General features: G+C 38.9%; 1 protein-coding gene across 3 annotated transcripts in view; it reads left to right on the forward strand.

The window, feature by feature from the left end:
- LOC109984433 (F-actin-uncapping protein LRRC16A) overlaps positions 1-18,626 on the forward strand; it is a 70,619-nt gene that overhangs the window by 13,417 nt on the left and 38,576 nt on the right. For all 3 annotated transcript variants that reach the window (XM_065957743.1, XM_065957742.1, XM_020634581.3), the window contains exons 3-4: positions 11,841-11,891; positions 18,443-18,502. In XM_065957743.1, coding sequence (XP_065813815.1) covers positions 11,841-11,891; positions 18,443-18,502 — 111 coding nt within the window. The remainder of the gene's footprint in view (positions 1-11,840; positions 11,892-18,442; positions 18,503-18,626) is intronic.

An 18,626-nucleotide genomic window follows, 5' to 3' on the forward strand; every position in this document is an offset into this window, starting at 1 on the left:
ACTCCACAGTGATTCCTCTCAATGTGAGGCTGATTCACTGTGTCATACTGTGACCAACTCCACCACAGCTGTGTGAGTGAAGAAGCCGGTTAAGGTTAGTCAGGGAGTCTAATTTAGCACGCTGTGAATCCACACTCTGCTATCAGACAGTGTTTTGTTTGTTTTTCTCTCTTTTTATGAGTGGTTTAAAGTCTCTAAAGTGCTGAACTGACTCAGCTGAACGAGCAGGTTAATTGGCAGGAATTTACTGTTGTGTCTGTGTCTGTTTCTCTCTGCACTGTGCACTGGGCAAGCGGCACATTTCCCTTAACTGTCTGTCAGCACTTTATTGCATCGCACCAGACACAGCAACTGCACAAACTGACTGAAATTGGTGACAAAAAAAAGCGTTCGCAGGTTTACTTTTGCATTAACCCTCTGTCTGTCTTCCTGTGGACTGTCAAGAATTGCATAACGCTCATTAAATAAGATCACAAAATATGTAAATGAAATTCAAATGAATATTTCAACATGTATAAATGGTTGACATCAGCTAACATGGTCTCAACAGAGCTCAGCTAGCTACATGGCCTACAAAGCCATCATTAGTATGTGAAAGTGATTACACTAGCCGTGTGGCTGATCTCAGAATGATGTTGAACATGCACTTTATGTCCTTTCATCGTTTACCTGTCGACCGCTGAGTATCATTTGGTCTCACGCTGTTTTGTAACACTCTCCATTGGTGAATGGGGGTCTTCTTTTAATAACAAGGCTTAGCTTGTTTCCAGGCTGCAATGTGTGACAAAAGCCTCCCTGGAGAGATATTTAAAAGTCGCTTAGCTTAGCTTCATGCAAGCTCCGCCCACAGTCATTCATCTTCATTATGTCATAGGTCAGGGTCAGTGTCACTCAGGCAGTCTCAGTAATATAATTGACCCTGCCTGAGGTCGCTTGATAGGTTTGTTTTTTATAATCTGGTAGTGTTTGCTCCTAACATGTCTGGTATCACAGGATCACATTTGGAAAAGGTCTTAAACTGTATTCTAATACATTTAATGACTTTGTTCTAGTTTTCTTCAGCAAATATATACTGCACTGGTTCCATAGTCTTATTTGGTGTGAGGTTAGGTGTTACAGTGCTGAAGCCTGGTTTGTAAAGTGTTACTCTACTCTTATTGGATGTATTTAATGGGGTTTATAGGTCACAGCAGCAGTCAACATTGATCGGAAGGTAATGACATCTGTGTGCACCATGTCATAGTAAACAGGCTAGAAAAACAATCAGGTCTAATCAATAGTCATGTTTCCTGTCAAAACATTAAAGTGTTAAAAATGATAACCTGCGTAGAGCTCTTCTTTTATGCTGACATTCTCATGGCCTGTATGTTGAGAATATTCTAATCTTGAGGATTATTCACATTGTGAGTTTGAACCCAGATCGATACAGATCAGCTTGTGTATGTTAGGACTCGGTCACAGACATTTGTTGGCACTCGTGCAGCTCTTTTTCAGCAGAATAACTGTTCTGACTCCTCTGGTAGTGCTGTCATATGCTTTTGTCACATGATTGCTTTTTATGGTGTCTTTGCAGTTGATGTAGCTTCACAGTTTGATATCTGCGCCCTGGAAACTGCTAACCTGACACCTTCTTTCTCCATTGTTCTTTTTTAATTTATGTCATTATATTGTTTATATATAGTAGCCTATGTCCAGTCTTAGATTTATTATTTTTTTTTAAAACATTTCACAGAGCTGAGAGTGGATTCAAATCCAATTTAAAAAAAAAAAAAAAAAAAAATAGTGTGTGTGTGTGTGTGTGTGTGTGTGTGTGTGTGTGTGTGTGTGTGTGTGTGTATATTGTAACAGAATCACCCACCCACCATTTCACCCGCCTTGTTACTGTGTTCTGGCTCTGTGTGTGCCGTCATGTGTGTCCATGTTTCTATGTGTGGCTGTTCTCATCATGAGAGTAGATTTTGACAGATCAGCAATTTCATTTTTAATAAACCCTGAGCCTGTGAAATAAAACATTTTTTAAATGATGATTAGTGATTATGCCTGCTTACAGTAGCTGCATTCATGAGAAAATATTTTTTCTTTCAAGCATGATCCACCGAATATGTATTTTATATTTTTATTATATATATATATATGTATTTCACCATTCTTATTTTCCTGTTTCCTGATTCCTCTCCCTATTCCACAAACCAAACTGAATCTACGTTTTTTCCTTAATTAACTCTTTGTTTTTTTTATCCTTTTCACTTTTGATTTGATACCTATTTGGATAAGAGGGCTGCGACTTAACTTCAGGGGAAATCTCATTCAATCAGTGTTTAGCTCTGCGTGTGTTTGTGTGTGCGTTATTAGCACCATCTGATGTTATCTACCCACTCCAGCGGGGAACACAGGGTGATGCCAACATCAGCCCAGAATGAAATCCCCCCTCCCTTCTCCCTTTTCCCTCCTCCCTCCTCTCTTCTACCTTCTCCGCCTTTGTGTCTGTTATTCATTTCTTCTTCTTGTGCTTTCTCTCTGTCTAACCTGTGTGTGTGTGTCTCATTGACAAAGTGTTTTACTCCAGTTTGAGGAGGTTTCCCACGTTTTCTTAGTTTTCTTTTTCTACCCTTGCTCTCTGTTAATTCCTCTCTGGTTTTACCTCTTTCATCCCTCTGTGGTCTACAGTGATATCCTGTTTACCCAGAAACCTTGGCTCACCATCACATAGCTACACACCCACACACACACACACACACACACACACACACACACACACACACACACACACACACACACACACACACACACACACACACACACACACACACACACACACACACACACACACACACACACACACACACACACACAAACCCCTCCCCATTGTGTCTGGCTGGCTGGCATGCTGATGAATGAATGAACCCTTGTGCTTATTCCTTATCTCTGTATCCTTAACACACACACACACACTAGGTTCTGAAGGGACGCCCTGCAGGCTGATGCTGTTCTAAGAGGAACCCCCCTTCCTCATCACTCCCACCAGAGAGTCCAGTTTAAAATCCAATTTTAGACTGTGCCTTGCCAACCTGAACCTCTAATCTTAATCTTAAAGCACAGTCATTCAATCACCCTGCCAGTCCCTTTGAACGCTAGCTCACCTTTGCTGTGTAACACGCATTTAGGAGGTTTGCTGGATGTTTCATGCTTGTAAGTGAGTCAGTGATTCACAGGCAGCATGCAGAATTAATGCATATGGGGACATTCTTAAATTACTGTTTTTGATGTACGTAGTTCTACATAAAACATTTTTCACTTAAAAGACAAATTTCCGGTCACCTTATTGTCACTTTAGCGCTTGATAAGTGTTTACATCAATTTTAATGATCATATTTTTGAAAAGATTTGTAAATAATATTTTACACAATGATTTGAAAAAGCCCGGTAGATATAGAATGAAATGAAACCAAAAAGCCTCAAATGAATCATAACCAGACACCACATTTATTCAAGCTCTCTGCAGCTGTGGTCTGATGGCTCTATAGCCAATCAAATCATTTCAGGAAGTACCACACTCAGCCGCCTTTTGTTCCCCTCTGCGCTCCTCTCCTCAGCGGTAAAACACATCATGATGAGCAGGGCAGCAATAAAACAAAATTGATGTCTCCCTCTTAATGCTGTCCTTGGCTGCTGGTGCAGATTTGGGAGGATATGCATGGCTGGCTGCTGCGGAGGCTTTTTGCTCCAAGACGAGATATCCATAATTTGGGAGAAAAAAAAAGCAACATGATTCCTGACAAAGTGATAAGCAGATTGGCTGTTTGGATTTTCAAAACAATGTTGCATTATTAGGAATGTGTGATGCTGATGCAATGAGAGATTTTTTCTCTGAATGCTGCAAACAACACAATGAATATTGAGACTCTGTTGCTTGCAGTATATGGAGGCTGCAGACAGACAGTGTCTGTTGTTTTTGTGCTGTATACAGCAATACTGGATTTTTTTTGATGAAGGATCCAGGTGTGTTTTGTCTTGTTATGGACTACAGAAGGAGGACTAGATTATAACACATTAGCTGTGCTATCCCTGAATGTGCTGCACTATGAAAGACAATATACTCAGTGTATGATGTGGTTTTGGTGCAGTATGTCTTCAGACATCACAGGACCAAACCTCAGCTGCACTGTCAGCAGCTTGTTTTGGCAGCAGAGAATTGATGTATTGTAAAACAAATGATATCTCTGCTTTAGTTTACAGGGGTCTGGAGGATTTTTATTTTCTGGGAACAAATTGGGTTTGAGTTTGTTTTAACCGCAGTTCCCACCATGGTGATCTCCCCTGTGTCTGTCTGACTAAGGTTTCTTTCCTAGTTTTCCTTCTCCATCAACACAGATAAGTGTTTATTTTTGGCCTCAGAGACAATTTCCACTGCAGGCGTATGGCAGGAAAACACAAGTGTAAGCCTCCTCTGCATCAGAGGGGATTATCAGTCTGTGTTTGGGGTTGTGTTGTGCTGGTTTGATTGCTGTATAAAAAGAACAGTTTTGGAATTATTAGAGGTAAGTTAAAACTGGCTGCAGACAAACATACGCACATTACTACTTTTTAAGTTTCTGCATTTATCCTTTATTTAGAACTTTCTGGCTAAATGAAGGTTAATGTGGCCGAAGGGCTGATTCCATTGGTTGGATGGTTCATGAGAGATGTTTTTGTGGCCCCAAACAGCCAAAAGGGAAAACAATCAGGTCTTTATGCTTTAGAAACTTAATTAAACTACCCAAAGGTGAGAATTGTGCTTTATTGGATGTGTTTAAAGATTTCAAGGAATGCAAGTTTTGAAATGTATGTCAGGTCTACCAAGCTATCTCCTTTCAAGAGCAGGGATTCGAGCAGTGATTGTGACAGAGCTAACGCAATTATAATACTTGCAGACACCATTATAAGAAAAAAGGAAGGAGTACATTTTGATAGACATTATACCCAAGGCACTAAAAGTAGACTCTAGACAGCAGCCTGGAGAGTCTTGCTCATCTGTTACACGGTGTTACACCATCCCTGATTATTCATAGATTGAAGCAGAACTGTGTTTGTGTGTATTCCGGTCCATTGCCTCTAAGTATACATACAGTATGCTTCCTTGCCCGCCCACGCTCTAAAAGAATAGGCAACAATGCATATTCATATATTCTGTATATTTAAGTAAACAGCAGAAAAGCAGTACAGTAGTAACAGTTGTGGGATGACTCTCTTATGTACAGTGTACTTTTAGTATACTTTTCTTCATGGCGCAGTCCATCTGGTTGGTGCCCAATTTGAGATAAGATGATGGAGAGAGCAAGATTGTGGCTGAAGAAAGAAATACCTTCCATATAATGGATCTGCTGTGTAGGAAAGGCTCAATTATCTCACTCACACATTTCACATTTTAAAGGTGGACTTGTAGAATGTATAGCCTGCTGGTGTTCAATGATTTAAAAAAAAAAGCTGCTTTGAATATTCTGTAAATAATTTGTGTGAGCATATTTTATTTAGTAAAAAGATGAGTGAGGAGGACATTTCAAATTGAGGAAAAAGGGGAGTGAAAAGTTTCTATATATTCAGAATTGATTGGTTTTGGTGTATTAAAAGGTACAGTTAGATGGGGTCATCCCAGCAGCATTTGTTTTAATGGAGATGAAAAGGCTTTTAAACACTTCCCTTCATTAAATATCTTCCTCTCTGATTGGATTTAAATCTTGGCTCCTTATCAGCAGAACAGCACTTAAAATCTATTAGGTCATTTCACTTGCTTTGCCCTTCCATCTCCTCTAATACACTCTCTGTCTCCCTGGTGTCCACTCTGCTCGTCTCATCGTCTGATCTCTCTCTCTCAACCTTTTTCTGTTTCCCTCTCTCTACTTTTCCTGCATTGCCTTAAAGATACTCTGAGGTTACTGTGCTGCGTTGACATTTTGCTGCAAGAACATCATGAGTCATTAATGTAACACGCAGACATATATGCACATGCAGGATGTGCTGCTATTAGTTATGCAATAAAGAGTCCGTGTCAGCAGTAGTGTGGGGATGAATGTTATCATGGCTGCATTCTTTTCATTTTACTGTGCTTTGTATATTAGTGATGCAACATATGACTTTATACTCTACATCAATTTGTGTCCAAAATTGTAGAAATGGGCCACAACATTGACCCAAGGTGATTTTCTTCAAATTAGGATCTATCCATAGACCAACAAAAAAGATGCTCAATTTACAATATGAACTCAGCCAATCATCATGTTAAATGCCACTACCTGGAAAATGTTGCTGGTTTCTTTTTTAAATTCTGTCTTTTGATTAACCAGTAAAACCGTTTACTGTTTTGTCAAAAAATGAAACAAATCGTTGGACACGACTCTCATACAACATGTTCTTTGATTTAGAAGTTTCTATTAGCTACATGGTACAGGCAGTCAGCTTAGCCATTGATTTATAAAGCTCAAAGCTCAGGGGGAAATGCTCGCTTCGCTCTGTTTTAGATAAAGTCTCACAGGTAGAGCACATAGACTTTATAAAACATGGACGTAGTCTCAGTGTCCTCTCCCATTGGTTTCTGAGGAGGCACTATAAAGCCCAGCAATGAAGGTTGCCATCAAGATATTGAGTTTAGGTGGGCTGAATGAAATCCTTGGTTGCTTCAACACACCCATGTAGCTTGTATTGCTCGTTATCTAGCATATTCCGAATATTGCAAACTACACAAAGCCCACACTTTAATGTCAGGATTCAGCTAAAGTGAAGCCAGTAGCCTCCTGGTAAACCACTATAATGTGCCTGCCTGTCAGCCACGCCCATTATTATGCCGATTATGAATACCCCCCTCCAGTTAAAGTAAAGAAATGAGCTGGAGAGACTGAAACCATTTCTTGGACCAGTTAAAATGCCCATTTCTTGGGGTGGGTGCTTAGTTTTTGTTCTGAATTAAAATCTGCAAGAAAGGTAATTTATTGTGGCCAGTGAATTTCAAGTACTGTCAAGCTTCTTCCTCAAACACAAGAAGTTGTTGGAGCATTTGCAGCTAGCATTTGGATGTTTTTTTGCCACTTAGATGGCTGAGAGAAAAGTGGAAAAGTCAGATAAATCTTATAATGGAGTGTGAAAGCCCCCCCAAGACATGAAGGGGTTCCTGTGGCTGTGTGATGCCACAGCTGAATGAGAGTAGATGAAACACAGCTCTGTGCTGTTTCAGTTCCAGCACAGTTTCAGCTTCTTTGTCAGCATGTGTGAGTTTGTGCGTGCGTGCATGTGTGTGTGCGTGTGTGTGTGTGTATTTAGAGACTGAAAACTCATTGACATTCTCAGCCCAGGCTTTGGCACTGCAGTGTGTGTCTTTCATGTGTGAGAGACTGTCTATCAGTTTGTGTGTGTTATTATGTATTCACAAATTTGTGTGTGTGGCAGCATTGGCTAGCTGTTGTTACCATAGAAACTTGTCGGCCTAATGAGTGAGTGTCATGGTGTACATGTGGGATTGGGTCAAATGAGATTAGAGAAATCTACGATTTGTAAATATTCAATACTAACACGCGTGTATTTAGAGTTTGTTAAGTCATCATGGCCTCTTAAGAACTCCAATGTGTTGACATTGCAAAAAAGTTGATGTTTCTGTTGGTTTTAACGTTAACAATTATTTTATCTTCAGTTAAATATTAACGGAATTAACTGATAGCAAACTTAACATCTTTGTTAGCACATTAACAGAGTTTAAATGTGGATTAAGTGCCATCTGTTGTTGTGAGTATATGTTTTGGGTGTATATTTGTGTGTGTGAGGCAGAAACTATGAAGAAGTGTTGGTTGTACATTATGTAAAATACTTATTTAACAGGCTTTTTTTTTTCAATTTAAAAAATAGAACATTTTATCAAAATATTGTAGCACCATGCATGTGTTTTAGATATTTTGTGTGTGTGTGTGTGTGTGGCATTTGTGGCAAGCCAGCATGACAAATGGTGCTCCAGAGCCTGTGGCAGTTATCTTGTGTGTGTGTGTGTGTGTGTGTGTGTATAATACACAGAGAGAGGATAATAGCAGATGCTCTCTCTGGTCTTGTAGACATGCTCCAATGCTGCTGCCATCTGGTTGGCTGAATGGAGCTGAAGGCGGGATGGTGGTCGCTGTGAAGTCATTGGCTGGTGGGAAGGCTTGAGGCTTTAAGTTCACTTAAGACAGAGAAAGAGGGAGAGAGATAGGACTGTTGCACAGAGGGGAGGGGGGCATTCTGCCCTGTCCAGTCAAAGGGGCAGATGGAGAGAGCACAGGAGGAGAGCAGAGAGCTATGCATGGTCAGGGAGAGGATGGGAGGATGTGAGAGCATGAATCAGAGCATGTTTTAAACTATTGGAACCAATGCACTGAAAACAGGCAGGTATAGTCATTTAAATGTTGAACACATTGGTTTATTGTATATTAAAGATGTACTGCCTAATCTGAGGCTGAACAGAAAAGATGAAGTATGCAGGTTCTTTGTCACTACTTTTTTGTTATTGAGTGAAACTGTTGCTCGTCAGTCTCTCAACTCATTAATGAGCCGCATTCTGTAAAACCTTGTGTTTATTTTACACAAAGAACCAGAGCTCCTTTATGGGGAAAAAAATAAGGAAGTGTTTTATCACTGAGCCTGAGGCTGTGTCCGAAACCTCATACTAATGTAGTGCTCTACATGCTCAAAGAGTCACTAACCTGACAGTTAATATGCAGTTTGCACCTTACTAATGCTCTTCCTCTTCGTTTCATGACTCCAATCATGTATTTATGGTCCAAGTTACATTGAATGAACTAGCACTAAGCTAGGTCAACCATTGGGCCACGTAGTTCAGTGATTGAGAAAATAGCAGAAATAACTCAAACTAAAGCTGGGGGAGTGATACATAAATTACTCTGTTGAGAAATCAAATATGAATGACAGAATTTAGAATTATTGCAAACTTTTGAAAAAGTTTTGGTTGAAATCCACTGCAGTTAACATATGGATTTTGGTTGCAATTTTAACCCTATATACTCCACATATATAGAGTGCACACCAGTAGTTTTCCTAATGCATTTTTACACTTCTAAAGACAGGCTCGCTTTTGGTTACACATCCAGTTAAAATGGAAAATAATCTGGTTTTGGGCTCATTTTATAATCATCCAGTTGTCCATAAAGTTTCTTGTCCAACTTTGTTTCATTGATGATACATGTTCCCAAATATTGGCAATCACAATGCATAGTACAATGTTAGGGTTACCAACTGATAGCCAATCATCTTTGTTTTAAATATTCCAATGTTCATTACTCTTCGATTTCAAACCTCCTCTGGCACACTTGAAACACAGCATGTATAGGAAAGCTATGGTACACAACAGAAATGAGACAAACAGAGGGTGAGCTGAGCACGGCAGGGATGACTGGTGCTCTTTCTGAGAGGTTATCTTTGGTCACACAGGCCGAACTGTCTAGCTCCATCACATCAAACCACACACACACACACACACACACACACACACACACACACACACACACACACACACACACACACACACACACACACACACACACACACACACACACACACACACACACACTGTGGAGCTGAGCCACAGAGGACATCCTTTTACCTCTGCTGCTCTTCTAAAAAAAAAAAAAGTCCTGGATCTTTTTTTACCCTAATATTCTCTCTTTACCTCTTTTTCTGCCTTTTTCACTGTCTTCCCAAATGCCAGTCATTTATTGTTTAGTTAGTAAAGCTGTCTGAGCACTTACTCATTCTTTCTTTCTGTCATTGGTGATACTTCCCGTTTTTATTCTGTTATTAAACCTTTCCCCCACCTTTGTCTTACCTCTGATCAATCTTTCTGCTCCCTCTTGTCTCAGTGCTGCCAGTTTCTCATTTCCTTTTACTCCCTTATACAGGTTTTTTGTGTGCATATTTCATCTACCAGCTCTTCCAGTTCGTATTTTATCTTTATGCTCCTTGTTTTATCTGCTGGCATTTGGCCATAGTCCTGCATTTCTTTGTTGTGTCATTCAAAATTGGCAGGCATGTGTTGCTTATCTTGCTTAAGCCACAAGGCTTTTTCTTTTTTTTAATTTGTAATAGAGTTTTATGAAGACTTGTTGTAAGATGCGAGTCAAATGAAACATAAAGCAGATGGCTTGCAACAAGATATTTGCTTTCATTATGATGAAAGGTACATAACGAAAGAACTCCTAGAAACTAGAGTGTTTTGGTCTAAAATGTATACAGCAGTGTCTCTACATGTTTTTAAAGGTCAGTGCTGGACTGCTAGTTGTGTTGCTATGTAATTTGACAGGAAATTTCCAGTGCCCTTGCACATGAAGCTGAAGGAAGCACTCTGTACAGTCCCTGTTTACTAAACTTGAATTCATGTAGTGTTGGAAAAGTTGGAAACACAACTTGTCATTTTGAACATTCCAACTACTATGACACAAACACTGCAGAAGAGATGAATGAATGGTTGGGCAAAAACGTTAAATTAGATCTTCAATTTCACATTTTCTTTTAATGTTCAAGATCTTTACGGTTGGTTATTGTCCATTTACAATGACCAAGACGAGTTCTGAGCATTTAAACAATATTAAAACACACATTTTCTTAGTTAGCATGCATGTTGCTACCACTTTACATCTTAAAGCTTGTGGACACACCTCAGTTGCCGCTATCGATCCTACCAAGTCACTTTAGACGTTATCTTGCCATTCACTGCACATCGTGTATGAATTGTCCAGTATAGTTCACTTCACCATTAATGTTCTACTTGTATATACCTCCTATTTTATTTGTATTTATATTATCTTTTCTGTTTTTATTTTTATTTTGTATTACCTACTTCCACTGTCTTTGTGCTGCTGCTGCAGCGCCTGAATTATGAAGTAGGCCTATTATCTTATCTTTTGACTTTTCCACTCCAGAAAAAACAAAGGGGAGCACAGGAATGCATAACTGTCTTGCATACGACTTACTCTTTAAAAATGTGCAAAAATGTCTTACTAGTGTAGTTTGAAAGGTCAACTCTTTCATTATGTTGACCTTTATTTGTCTGTAGGATTGTAAACAAAGAATTTTTGGTTGTTATGGTAACATGAAGCCACGCTATATCAAGAAAACAAAATGGTACAGTGTTGGATTGTACAATGTATGTAGCATTGACAATACTTTCATCAGAATGAAAACCCTCGAAATAATACAAATTGTACACCGAGTCTTTATAACAACATCACAGTTAGTGGCAGGCATCTCCACAGAGCAACTTAGTGACCTTTCATGTGAACTCGTCTGGATGTAGGAATGTCAAGTTCATGCATTCCAGTTATTCCTCTTCAAGCCGTGACTTTTTCTTTCACAGAGCAGCAACAGAAACAACCTGATTCCTCACCATGTGCTCTAATAAATAGAGGCAGCTGGTGTGTTCGCTCAGCAGGAAAAAAAAACACACAAATATATAACCAAGAAGTCTCACTGACCTAACCTGCCCCACTCAGAACAAACAGGAGAAGTCAATTAAAAACAAAAGCATGTTGGCTACATTAACAGGAATCTTTAGGATTCTCTTTGCATTATTATCCCAATGTAAATGACAAAATGTATTTGTTTTTATGTGGAGAAGAATCATTCTCCTGTTTTGTCTTTTAATCTTTTTTTCTTCACTGACACTACACATGCTTCAGACTTTAAGCCTTTTCATCTTGATGAGTCAGCACGGGAACTCTGTGTTCTTTGTCATCTCCTTGTTCTTGCTTTTCAGAGCGTATAGTTACAGCCACAGAGTGTATATTTACTGCTACATGCTCATTATTCTCTCTGTGCTCTCTGTTCCCTCTTAGGCCCTTGCGTCTCACCGAGCCTACCTCTTGACAGCTCGCATTCCTGCCAAGGTAAGAGAAGCAAAAGAATAAAATAAATAAAAGGTTAAAAATATTATCAAATGTTTCTTTGCAATAAGGTCAGCCGCCTGCATGTCCATCATGCATCTCAAAGTAATTCAGAATAGTTTCATTATCTCCTCCTGCTTCCTTAAAAAAACATTTGATTGACAGCAGTCATGTTAAATGCACAATATCTCCTAATCCCGTCATGTCAAGGAAACATGTCTCTCAACAACTGTTTTTTAATGTCCTTTTACAGGCTTGGTTTTGCGGTTCATTCTTGAACCTTTGTTCTGTAAAAGTACATGAGTTTAACTAAAAAATGTATGGTTTACACAGTTTATATTTATTTTATTTAACCTTTATTTAACCAGGTTTTTCCCATAGAGATGAAGAACCTCTTTTCCACGGGAGACCTGACTTAGACAGTCAGCAGCAAAGACACAAAGTACAGTTTACAAGGTCAAGCAGTCGAGCTAAAAACATCGACATCCTGTACAATCAGATTCAAGTCTTTCATTTTAGATTTAAAAACATTTAAGGACAGCAGCTCCTTGAGTTTCAAGTCATCCTGCAACAGTTTCCAGGCTGAGGGTGCATAATACCCAAAATTACCCAATACCCAAAATTTCTGTGTGAGCATAAAGAGTTCCTGAGAACAATAAAGAATACTGTCCGTCCTGTACTTTTCTGCCTGATAAAAACACAAAGATAGTGTAGGAGCTGGCCAATAATGGCTTAAAATACAAGGGTAGAGAGCAGGTACCCGAGAGTGCAACTCACAATGGTGAGTCAGAGCTTTACAGTTTGTAACGAACCTCAAGGTGAAAAAATGTAGAAGTGCCATTTATTTCAGGTGTTACAAAGCCTCACAGATTCTTGAAGTCATTTCCCTACTCATAATTTGTCAATCCCTGTGTAATAGTGTGAATCAGTGTGTGTGTGTGTGCTTGGTTATATTTTGATTATACAGCTGGTTAACATTCACCACCGGGGCCGTATGACAGCACAGGTGGCAACTGTTAGCTCCATCACCAGTAATATAACATTTGTCAGCACCATTGTCAACACTTCCACATTACATCCAGCAGTGCTTAAATACAATGCAGATGTTCTTGAACACTTCCAGCCGTACCAGTTCAACAGTTATTGCTGTCTCTACTGCCACTTTTAAACTTCATATCAGACTTAAGTGTCTGTATTGCGACCCTCTGGCCTGGTCTGATCTGAAGTTAAACACAGGTTTTTACAGAATGGAAAACATTTTTTTGGCTTAAGTCAGCTAACTTAAGAATTTATAAGAAACTTGCCAGTGAAAAGAAGCCAAGATCATAAATCTAAAGCCTTCAGTGTTGAGGGAGCTGTAGTGGCGCAGATCTTTTGAAATTAAACTTAAGAGGGATCTTGTTTGCTGTTCCACTAATTTTGACTCTGATTGGTGGCATATGATGCAAGCTTGTTATTTGAATCATTCCTGAAGTACTTGTCTTTAAGATCTTGAATATTGAAGACATCAGGACAAGCTTCCTCTTACCCAGGGGATTGTAGATTGTAGATTGTAGAATCTAAAGTGCGCTCAAACACTTACCTACAATGAACCTCGGGATGGGCTGAATGTTTAACTGCTCCAAGTACAGTACAGGACAGAACAATATAGGTGCATTTGAGCTTCAAGTCAATGATAATATAAATCCACTTTCTATGATATTCATTCATTATCTAAACCGCTTATCCTGCATCGGGCTGGAGCCGAGTGTCATTGAGTGGAATCTATGATCATGATTCTTTGTTATAAAAGTGCCAAAGTCTTAAGATAACATCATATCTTGTATGAAACAATTCCCTGTTGCCCTTCAAACTGCTGCATGTTTTCCAGTCAATAAGATGCCTCAGGGGATGGTTTGGGTGATTGATTGTTGGTTCAAAAACGGATTTATCGCTTTATTGGGGGTTAGAAGAGGCCATAAAGAACATTCAAGCTGACCTTTTTTCAAATGATGTCATAGTTTTCCAGTGTTAAGGATCTGTGTAAAAAAGACTTAGCTGGCTTTGAGTCTTTTTTTCTGTTGTGCTCTCTCCTGACCAAAGTGGATCAGGCACTTGCTAACTCTTTCTACAATCCATCTTTTTCTACTATCACTGTCTTGTTTTTATCACACCTCAACCAGGATCCCTCATCTGTTGGCTTTCTATCTCCTTCTCCTCCAGCCCTGCTTAGCCTGTTAACAGCCACAGATCAGCTCAGGTCTCCTTTCCGTCTTTCCTTTAAGCCACATGTTCATCTTTCACTCCCTCATCCTCCCCTTCTTTTTTAACAATCCAGATTACTTCTTTCTCTCTTCACCCCAATCCCCTTGGTTCTTTATTTATCAGCCCCCCCGCCCCTGCCCCCGCCCACTCACTGTGCAAAAGGTCAGCAGTGACATTTACATTTTCCTAATAGGCGAAAAATGCTGATCAGTTCAAAACGATTTCATTACAATGAGTCCTACATCAAAAACAGTTAAACAGCAAAGACTGTATAAAACACTCGATAAGGGAAGTTTATTGCACTCTCAAATTGGCACCAGAGGTTGCCACGTGGCAAACTGACAAATTTGTCAAAGGGCTTGATGACCTCCGGATCTCTCAATGCCAATCATGGTTATTTATGTGCTGCATGGAGTCTTGTTGCATAGTATTTTTTTGTTACAAAGTGAAGCGGTCCAGCATGCATAAAAACGGCTGACGGTTACAGTCGTATTGATTTTTCTGATGTGAAATCTATAAAACAGCAGAGATGACTCAACTGCAAATGAAGATTAGCCTCTGCTCACTCTTCCAACAAACACGCTATCGACCTTATACATCCTCTGTAGTTTCAGTTTTTTTTTTTACTTTCCTGAGATCTGTTTATGTTTCTGAATCAAAGCTAAGACATGCAGTGTTGATTTTATGCCTCTAACATTCTGAAAGCATTGCATGAGCTGTGTTTGATCTATCATATGTTGGATACATCTCTGTCGGAAATCACTGCTGTGAATTTAAAATACACGAGAGAACTATCTGTAGGTGGAAGACGTAGGGATGCCAGAGGCTTTAATATTAAAGTAACTGTACTGCAGTAGCAGTAAACCCCCTCGGTTAACCACTAACCAGTTTTTTTTCCTTCTCTCAGCTGTAGTTCAAATCCCCCTTTAGCTCTCCAATGCACTTCTCTGGACTGTGTGACTCTCAGATTGATGGTTTGGCTCCTCTTGAGAACCTGCAGGGCCCTACAGTCTGTCTGTTTCTGCTCCCAACATACTCTAAGGCCAGCACACATACACACACAAACAAACACACTTTCATTCATTGCTCAGTTTTTCCTTTTAGTCTCTTTTTGTAGCCTCTTATTTCTGCATATTTCACATACTGAACCTGTACATTCTTTATATCCTTTTTTTCCTGACGCAGAAGTATGGGAGATTAAGAAACAAAAGAACACACTAAAGCATACTCCTCATAACTTAGATACCCAGACAAAACATAATGCAGAATGTTTTACCTAATCTACTGCAAATTAGCTCATCCACTGCAAACTATCTCAAAGTGCCTAGGAGAGATAAATATGCAGCTTTAACATGTTGAAACAACAAACAGTTGCTTATTCATCACAGTACTTTTTCATAATGCATCTTGTTACATTTCATTCCATTTTTCCAAATTAGAACCAATCCCTGTTCATTTAATCATCCTCTGCATTAAAACAACTAAATGTTGAATTGTATATCAACTATATATATATTTAAAAAAAGGCTAAACTGACAGATGGACAGTGAACGAATGAGTGAACAACACAATTGTTCAAGCATTTGGTTCCTCCCTGCACCTCCCAGCATGATATCTTACCATTGGCTAGAGCTCATATTCATCACCATGCTCACATATTATTGGCTGGGGCTGGGCCTTCATTTAGTATGCTATAGTTTCATTTATTTGAAGTAATAATTCATATGTTGTGAAATGAAATGATTGCCCCATTCAAGTTAAGTAAGACATTGTTTGCCGCACACTAATCCTTTTCAAAAAAGAAATCAATATAAAAAAATAGCGAACTGTATGTGAATTGATTGTTGTAGAAAGTGTTTTGTGCTTGTAGAAGTAGTGCAGTTCTGTGCAAGCATGTGTGCCAGACCTATGTGAAGCTTTTATGATAGAGGAGGGATACATGCTTACTCTGCTTTTCACACCTGAGTTAGTAGGCTATGTAGTGAGTGAAGCTTTTTACTAATTTGTGTTTTAATAAATATTCTCGTACTACTACTCTCTAAATGGCATACTGTTCAAGGAAATAACATTCTAACTTATTTTCTGGTTGAAAAGAAAATTCATCATTTGACTGTACTTTTAAACCTGACATTTTACATACATCAGATAAATGTAGAACAATATGGGATCATTGCATACTGAACCATAGTACAAGCCCTTAAATAGAGTAGGCTGAAATATGCTAACAATAGCTAACTTAAGTCATAGTAGCTATACCAGATAATAAAAGAAGCTTTGGAATATTAAGCATAAATAAGAATAAAGCAAGGATTTGTTGAAAATGTTTATGAAATGAATGCTTCTTTTCTCATGGAATATTATGCTATGTCTTCATTTAACACTGACATACTCTTGCATAAAAAAACACTACTTTGTCTTTGTTTTATTCATAGAATATGTACAAGTTTAAAGTATATTCTCTCTGTAATCGGCTAGGAGATTTATGTTCTTCCTTCTTCCTGTCTGTCTGTGTTTGTGTTTACACTTGATCACATTTTATTCTTGTATTATTTTTCTCGCTGGTAGAGAAGCTGTGTGAGTAACCACAGGCAGAGGTAGTCAGACAGCAGACAGACATTCTGTTTATCCTCTTCCTCCTCTCATCTCAGAGCCAACCCTCAGGAACACAGTGCCCACCTGGAATTGTCTGGCCTAGCTGCCTGGCCTACCCTGAGGCTGTGCTGTTTGTCTATGTTTGTGTTAGAAAGAGAAGAAGAAAGAGACATGGAGAGTGTGTGCAGGAAAAACAGTGTGCACCACGTACTATACTCATCCATATTAACAGGTTTCCCCCTCTGCTATTTTCTATTTCTGGCAATTTCAGGCAGACTTCTGCTTTTCTTTGTCCTCATATGCTCGCTTGAAACAGAAAAGGAGCCTTTTCACAAAAAACCTGTTGTGGCTATCTTTAACTTGTCTTATTTTGATTATCTGTCTTTTGAATGTAAATAGAAAATGAGAACATGACTGTAAAGATTTGCCTTTTTATTTCTGTCAAAACTAAAATTTTGTCTTCCTTAATTCAAACGACTTGGAGAATAAATAGTAAATCACTGAAAGTGTAAATAGATGCATAAGAGCTCTGAACTAGAGTATGTGATTTAGACCGAAATGCTTTCTTGCAAATGAGCAAGAAAACGAACAGTACCCCCTGAAGTGGTTGCATTTTAAATTCAGCTGGCAGAGATTAAATTCTGGCTTGGTGGGATAAAAGAGCTTATTTAGCTCAACAGTTCCCAGACTTAACTAATCTACCAGTTTTAGTCTGTATTTGAACCTACAAATGTTTCTAATTCTGCCTTGAAACACCATGCCAGAGTGTGGGTGAGTAGAGACAGAAACACACAGGAGCCAGGAAAATCAAAAGAAATGACTGCATCCCTGCCTGTTTCTGAAGCAGATATATATTTACTCAACATTCCTCAGACAAACAGTCACCGTACTTGACTATTGTTCAAAGGCACAATTATTCTCTCAGATAGAAGTGTGTGCTTTCCCACAAGCCACACTTGCACATCCATTCATTCAAAACTTACACCCATGTGCACCCTCGTATAGATTACTTTGGGAATAAAGTTAAAAACGTAATGTTAAATACACCGTTTTCTTAAAGGCTTTATATGCGATTTTTCACACTTAAATATAATAGAAATCAAGTATATCCTCTGAAAATAACTCTGAGTAATGACTGTCTACAATGGGTGTAACACCCGAGTCCCACTGTCTGTGATGCTTTCCGAGTTTTCCGAGTCATATTTTTAGTTTGTTTACATCGCCGGGACGGCAGGCTGACTCCTCCCCTCGCGAATTAAAGTTGTTTAATTGAGGGACTAGAGAAAAGAAGAATAACTTACTGTACTCACTGCTTAACTGTGTTTCTAGATCACGCTCATTTCAGGTAAATTTACATGCAGTGTGAAGATACGAGCATAATAAAGATCGCTAGCATTAGCATGCTAACACAACAATGCACCGCGAGTTGTTTTGGTTTCATGCTGGTGCTCAAGGGCAACATCTGCTGGATCAAAAAATCACATAAAGCCTTTAAGTGTACCTTTCAGTAAGCAGATGATGGAACTCTTCCTTCTTTTGGTTGTCTGTAGGTTGGGAAGAGTAAATAATTTTTTATGTCCAGTAATAAACAGTCATTCAGATAATCGATTTGTCACTTGTCTGATTCCTGTTTCCTCATCTAGTCATGTACTATGTGATAACATGCCTACATTATGTTCAACAGATATTACAAAGGTGATTCTTCTTCTCTCTTCTAGGTGGAACACTCCTTTAACTATCTGGAGATGCAGGGGGTTTCTTGTAACAAGCCTACACAGGTAACAATAATCTCATCAATTCTAACAAGGTCCATTGTAACCTTAAAGCAGTAGCATTTTGAAAATACACTTACTTGTGTTGTTGATGATAGCATAATGGAAAAATATTCTCAAAAATGTATTC

The sequence above is a fragment of the Labrus bergylta genome, chromosome 8, assembly GCF_963930695.1.
Source record: "Labrus bergylta chromosome 8, fLabBer1.1, whole genome shotgun sequence".
In the NCBI taxonomy this organism is placed as follows: domain Eukaryota; kingdom Metazoa; phylum Chordata; class Actinopteri; order Labriformes; family Labridae; genus Labrus; species Labrus bergylta.